Source organism: Poecilia reticulata, linkage group LG6 (genome assembly GCF_000633615.1).
Source record: "Poecilia reticulata strain Guanapo linkage group LG6, Guppy_female_1.0+MT, whole genome shotgun sequence".
Lineage (NCBI taxonomy): Eukaryota > Metazoa > Chordata > Actinopteri > Cyprinodontiformes > Poeciliidae > Poecilia > Poecilia reticulata.
In genome coordinates this window covers 8,932,008-8,938,795 of record NC_024336.1, presented here as the reverse complement: position 1 = coordinate 8,938,795, position 6,788 = coordinate 8,932,008, and the positions used below count along the sequence as shown (strand labels likewise).

Sequence of the window (6,788 nt, the reverse complement as noted above, 5' to 3'; positions counted from 1 at the left end):
AAACAAGTGTTTTTTGAGCATTCCTCAACTTTCCTAGTGTTTTGTTGTCCCTGTCCTTACTTATTTTGGATCGCGGGGCAGGCATAGAATTTAAAGTGAGTGAATATTTGCAAAACCACCAAAAAGTAAGTTGATCCATTGGAACATTAAATATCCATCCTTTGTAGTACGGCAGAGATAGCTGCCATACTACTAGCACAGTTCAGGAGCTAGTGTCTGAGCTGGATATTTAATGTTCCAATGGATCAACTTTTTGGTGGTTTTGCAAATATTCACTCATTTTAAATTCTATGCCTGCCCCGCGATCCAAAATAAGTAAGGACAGGGACAACAAAACACTAGGAAAGTTGAGGAATGCTCAAAAAACACTTGTTTGGAACCTTTAATTATAACTTTATTATAAACAAGTGAGTCATCCCTGAAAAGCAAAAATGAGGTGAGCTTCACCACTTTGTGAGCAACTGCATGACCAAATGATCCAGCAGTTAAAGAACAACGTCTCTCAACAGCAGGATTGTAGGAATTTCATCTTCTACAGTCCAAGCTATCATCAAAAGATTTAGAAAATCTGAAGAAATCTTTGCAAGTAAGCAGGAAGGTCAAAAGCAGCAAGTAAGCAGGAAGGCCGAAAACAGCAAGTAAGCAGGAAGGCCGAAAACAGCACTGAATACCCGTGACCTTCGATCCCTCAGGTAGCATTGCATTAAAAGCCGACACCATTCTGTAACAGGTGTTACCACATGAGCTCAGGAGCACTTCAGAAAACCATTCTAAGTAAGTACAGTTTGTCACTAGATCTACAAGGGCAAGTTTACTATAGTATGCGAAATGAAAGCCATATATCAACAACACCCAGAAACATCGCCGGCTTCCCTGAGCCCCAGTTCATCTGCGATGGACTGACGCAACATGAAGTTTTATTTCTAAATCTTCCTCCAGGCCAAAGAGGAAAAGAACCGTCCGGATTGTTCCCTGTACACAGTTCAGGAGCTAGTGTCTGTGATGGTACTGGCATGTGTATGGAATGAGTAACTTGTGAAGACACCGTTAATACTGAAAGGTACATTCAGGTTTTGGAACAAGATGTTTTTCATGGAGCCCCCTGCTTATCCCAGCCAGACAATGCCAAGCCACATTCTGTATGTATTACAATACATTGGCTCTATAATATAGTACTAGGCTGACCTGTCTGCAGTCCAGACCTGTCTTAAAATGAATGACACGTCATGAAGCATATCAAAGGAGACCCCGGACTGTTGACCAGCTGAAGTTGTACAACAAGAAAGAATGGTCAAAAATTCCACGCACAAAGCTTGTCCACACAACTCATTGTCCTTAGTTCCCAAATGTTTTACAGTGGGGTTGAAAGAGTGATAGAAGAGACCTTATTTTATCTGCTTCTATCTTTCTGTATTTGATGACTTGCTTAGTCAAGGCTCAGCTGTTCCTTAGATCAACACAACATTCAAAATTACAACCTGCACTTAGTTTATGAATCATGAGAACAGCTCTTTTGGTCATTTTTGTCAATACATACCCATTCTTCTATGTTAAGAAAGGCGTGTTATATCTTTGGGCTTAGAAAAGTAATTTTGATGGTCAATTTTAAGTTCAAATAAATAAAGTTGGAGTGCCTTTTATGTTTTTTAGTCAATAGAAGGGTCTGCACCCTGCTGCTTAAAAAGCTATTTCTTTTGGCTAGTGAGTTATAGACAGGTTTAATCAGTCTGATCTGTTCATCAGAAATAGTTTCAGATCTGTGCCAGTATCTAAAATTCAGATTTGAACCTTTGACCTACGGGTCATGAGTTCTTGCTGTAGACTTTGGCATGCTGTTGTGGATTGTTGTTTGAGTTTGGATGCATAATTATGGAGTTTGTATTTAGTACCTTTTGTTGCCCCCTGTGCCTCCAGGTGGCGCCAGTTGTTAAGGAGCGCATGATGAAGAAGGGCAGCATGATGGTGGGCTACCAGCCTCACAGAGGCCAAGCCAACTTCTTCAGGATGGTGGTGATCAGCCCTCAGGTCAGCAGGCAGGACATGGACTTTGTCCTGGATGAGATACACAGCCTGGGAAAGGATTTATGATATGCTGACAGTTTCTCAGGTTTATATAATCTTCTGCAAGTTTATATAGAATCATTTGCAGATTCATGTCCCTGCATATCTTGTATTAATAACTCCATCTGGGTTGAAATTTGTTCTTGGAATATATTACTTTTGGCACTTTTACCCTCAATGACTCTTCCTCATATTTTCAATTGAGTAAGCTGCTGATATCACAAGTGTAAAAAGCAAAGAGATCTAAGTTTATGGTGTGGGGTTTAGATTTGGTTATACTAGTAGTTTTCAGCACAAAGTTGTAAGAGTGCAATGTTTATTTCCATGTCATCTTCAGATTCATACTTTGTGTCAGAAATATTTTTTCATGGAACTGGAGCAATAATAAACCAACCATCTCTGGTTGTTCTGAAGCATGTGTGTTGTTCATTGTCATCACTGTGTAAATGAGACTTCAGGATCATGGGTCATAAGGTCAGATGTGTCCACTGGTCCCCCACATTCTCCCCTCTCAAAATAAATGTTGTCTGGTTATAGCAGTCTTCACAAAAACGTTTGACACGGGGAATGTCTCGGGCAGGACATTTATGAAACACGTAGGACAACTTATTCATGTACTTCAGAATTGTATCTATTTAATAATGGTTATTTTAGTGACCTCTAACATTTGGATATTTTACACTGTGCTATATAAACATAGATAAAAACTGTACAAGTACAAATTGCAGCTGCTGCTGTTATGGCAACAGCTTCTGAAGGTGAAGCTGTAAGCCCTTCAGTAAACATATGCCTGATCATTGCTGTCAGTGATGTGCCTGACAGTAATTATTCTGATGATGATAATTATGAGGGCTTTGATGAACCGGACAACTGTAGGAAACTGGAGGCTGACCATACTTCTGATTTCAGCATCTCTGTCTTAAGCTGTACAGTAACTTTCTACAGTTTTGACTGTAATCCAGCATAAGTGTGGGTAGCTAATAAAAGAGGTCTGATGTCAAACATATTTACATTAAGAAAATTTATTTCTGAATTTCAATTTGAGCAATTTTATGGTTAATCAATCAATCAATCAAATTTTATTTGTACAGCACATGTCAGCAGCAAGACATTTCAAAGTGCTTTACATAATTAAAATAAAAACAGCATGTGACGGTGAATAAACAGTGAGAAAGAGAAAGAGATTTTAAAAAAAGACAAAAACATTAAAACCCACACCCCTTTTAGGACTTCAGTTAAACATCGTTTAACTGGGACTCAAACCCTTTGGGACTTTAGTCAAAAACATCGTTTGACAAGGACTCCAACCTCCAGGTTTTTAGTTGAACGCAGTCAACTCGGACTCTAAACCCCGTAGAACTTTAGTTAAACGTCGTTTAACTGGGACGTTTCCGGGGGGCTTTACATCATTAAAACGTAAACAGTTAATAGAAACACAGCTACTGTTTGATGCGAGGATGAACACTTAAACTTCATAAGTTAGTGCTGTTTTGCAAAACCTTTAATGGAAAAACAATAACTAATACTACAAGTAAACTCAATAAAATAGCACAAAAATAATGGAAATGAAGGCACAACACAATGAATATAAAAAGGAAACAGTGGTGTTCAGTGTGCATACAAAATGTTCAAACATGTCAACATTTAAAATACATCAAATTTATAGACTAGACAAACACATTTAATACATTTTTGTGGTTTGACAATTTTGGGGAATTATAGCTCCTCTATTGCTTTTGCATGGATAAAAAGTACAAAATTTGTTGCATATGTGCAGATCATCAGATCTCTTTGCAGGATCCAGGTGATGGTACAGTCCATTGTTACGACTACAGCTTCTGTCAATTCCTTTAGCTTCCAGAAAATGATGGACCTTTAAAGTCCATCCACAGAGGATGAATAAAAGCTCTTGATGGAAACCCGTCCTGGATCACAAGTCCTTTCCCAGGCTGTGTATCTCATCCAGGACAAAATCCAAATCCTGCCTGCTCACCTGAGGGCTGATCACCACCATCCGGAAGAAGTTGGGCTTGTCTACATGCTTCTGATATCCAATCATCATACTGCCAGACTTCATCATACGCTCCTTAACTACTGGCGCCACCTGCAGGCGAAGGAGAGAGGCTACAACTTTCACTGTCTAATTTTTACACTTACAGACTGGTTCCAGCAGAGGTCTGGTTCAGGAATGAAAGACTGAGGATCGCATGCTTAAAAAACATGGACTGTTTGCTAAACATTGGCTTCATGGTCCTAAAAGATGAGTAAAAGCAGTTCTTATGTTTTACCATCTAACTCAGCTAAAAAAACCAGCAGAGGCTCGTGTAAGAAAAAGCATAATTTGCTGTTCACCAACATGATTCAAGGATTAAAGCTGCAGTAACTTTTATAAACACATTTTTTTTTTTACATATTTGATGAAACTGTCTCTATGGTATGAGATAATCTGTGAGAAAAAGACCTCCTTTGCCCTTACTTTTTGCTACGCTGAAGCTAGCATAGTCTGTTGTGGATGCTCAGGCTAGTTAGCATGGCCACTGAAGATGGCAGTTAAACAGTTTTCCAGTAATGGTAAATAGTTTCTCCACCATTAGCACATTTAGCAGTGAGTACATGAGATGAGTGACAGCACGAAGACCCGCCTACTGGCTCTGATTGGTTGTTTTCAGTTGGAGCAAAGGGAGGAGGTGGAGGAAATCAAACTCTTCACAGATTATCTGTCACAACATTGTGATAGTTTTAACAAATATGTAAAAGCCATATTTTTTTAATGAAAGTTGCATACTGCAGCTCTAGCTGAACAAATCTGCTGAAGTTAATGTAACCTTCATATGCCAGCATATTAAAAACAGACTCCTTACAGTGTGTAGCTTCTTCCACAGCTCGGGGCTTTCTGGAAGGTTCCTCAGACTCGGTGGAATGTACCAGAAGCAAACATTTGCAAACTCAGGCTGTGAATTACAATTTTTTTTTTCCAAAATGAAATAGTTTAGACATGGAAATTTGTCACATACCTGATAACTTTTACAAATAACTACCTCAATGAATACATCAGGAATTATACATATATTGGTTGAAAGAAAAACCTACCTCTATTACCAAACTGAATCCTTCTCTTTTTTTGATCTCTTGTGCGAGATACCTGCATCACAAAGAAGATTTAAAATCAGAAGAGAGTGGTGTGTATGATCTGACTTCTTAAAGTCAAATTGTTTACAGTGGGCCAGGTTGTGGCTCTGCTGGAGGTTTCTTCCTGTTAAAGGGGAGATTTCCTCTCCACTGTGGCTACATACATGCCCAGTATGGTGAATTGCTGCGAGTCAATAACTTGATGCAATCTGCTGGGTTTACTTAGAAAACTTTTTCTTAACAAACTGAATGATGACACGAACGTGACTAATCAGTCACGGCTGCACAGTGAACCCACTGATTTTTTACAGCAGAGAGCCGCTCCCCTCTCTTGCAGGTACTGCGTACCCCCGCTAAATCTTTTAGGGGTACACAGTACTCGACAGTACCCCTCTACATTCAACACTGTATATAACTCTCTGTAAGAAAAGTAAACTATCCCAGACTCCTCTTCCCAGGACTCACCGGGCCAAAGCCAGGGCCCTGTCCACCCTGTACTCCAGCTCTCTGGTGCCTACAGCTTTCCACACGAGCCAGAACTTGAAGGCGTCTGGCTTCCTGCTGCACTGGACCGACTTGTCCCCAGTGTCATAGCTCACATCGTAGAACTTGTCCTGCTGGAAGAGGTATGAAGCTCCAGCACAGTGGCAGCGCTGAAGGAGACACTGGTAAAAAGAGAGAAAAAAAAGCTTGAATACTGTTATGAAAAATATTCGACTTTAGGGGAGCTAAAATAGTGTTTTACCTTAGTACAAAAATGCAGATTGTTGCCTCCATTATAGTAACTTTTTAAAAAATACCTCTGCAACAGATCAGGTTATAAACATGCTCTCTTACACTCTTGTCTCGGACCAGGAAGGCTGAGCACTGCAGGGTAGCCATCAGCATTTTGTGAAGGTTCCAGGCAACAGAATTGACTCTAATCAGGAACAAACAAAAACAGTAAATCTCAAGTTTTAGCTGAATGGTTGAGTCACTTTTAAGACCATGCCATGCTGTTAGGATGTATCCTCCAGAGGGAGTCATCTTATTCTGCTAGTTCAGAACTCAGAATGTTTTTATAGCTAATACTTAATTAGTGTGATGTTTATTATCTGTCATTTGGGGGGAGAATAATAAAAAACTCTGGTTGTTTATAATCTTTCTAAGTGAGATCTTTAGGGAGTGGAGCTCCAGCCCATAACAGATGCATTCATCTACATACGTGTGACCCAAGTGGGCACAAAAAACCCACTGACAGCGCTGCTGCTCACCTCTGGATGCCTTTTAACAAGTGCTTGTGCTTCTTCGACACGAGAGCGCCTCCACCCCAGCATGCCTGAGGAAAATAAAAATACAATGATAATGTGAGCTGCTGTGGAGACCTGGGGTAATAAACCAGTGTAGCAGCTCACATCCACATGAAGCCACAGGTTGTGCTTCTCGCAGATGTCGGCGATCTCATCGATAGGATCAAACGCGCCAAGCACTGTTGTTCCAGCAGTGGCATTTACGAAGAAAGGAACTGCACCCTGAAGAGACACGTGTGTGCAAACATGCAGACATATGTAAGATGCAAAAAGTAAAGCCACCCCTCATCCACACACACACACACACAC

General features: G+C 40.2%; 2 protein-coding genes across 3 annotated transcripts in view; one reads left to right on the top strand and one right to left on the bottom strand.

The window, feature by feature from the left end:
• LOC103465889 (acidic amino acid decarboxylase GADL1) overlaps nt 1-2,477 on the top strand; it is a 34,100-nt gene extending 31,623 nt beyond the window's left edge. For both annotated transcript variants that reach the window (XM_008411090.2, XM_008411091.2), the window contains one exon: nt 1,915-2,477. In XM_008411090.2, the coding sequence (XP_008409312.1) occupies nt 1,915-2,088 (174 nt within the window). In that variant the 3' untranslated portion in view covers nt 2,089-2,477. The remainder of the gene's footprint in view (nt 1-1,914) is intronic.
• Nucleotides 2,478-3,430: 953 nt separating this feature from the next.
• The window catches only part of LOC103465887 (acidic amino acid decarboxylase GADL1-like), an 11,306-nt gene continuing 7,948 nt past the window's right edge, over nt 3,431-6,788 (bottom strand). Inside the window, exons 9-15 of the mRNA XM_008411088.2 lie at nt 6,585-6,701; nt 6,444-6,508; nt 6,028-6,109; nt 5,656-5,855; nt 5,152-5,203; nt 4,923-5,012; nt 3,431-4,165 (exon numbers count right to left, since the gene is read on the bottom strand). Of these exons, the coding sequence (XP_008409310.2) occupies nt 3,992-4,165; nt 4,923-5,012; nt 5,152-5,203; nt 5,656-5,855; nt 6,028-6,109; nt 6,444-6,508; nt 6,585-6,701 (780 nt within the window). The 3' untranslated portion in view covers nt 3,431-3,991. The remainder of the gene's footprint in view (nt 4,166-4,922; nt 5,013-5,151; nt 5,204-5,655; nt 5,856-6,027; nt 6,110-6,443; nt 6,509-6,584; nt 6,702-6,788) is intronic.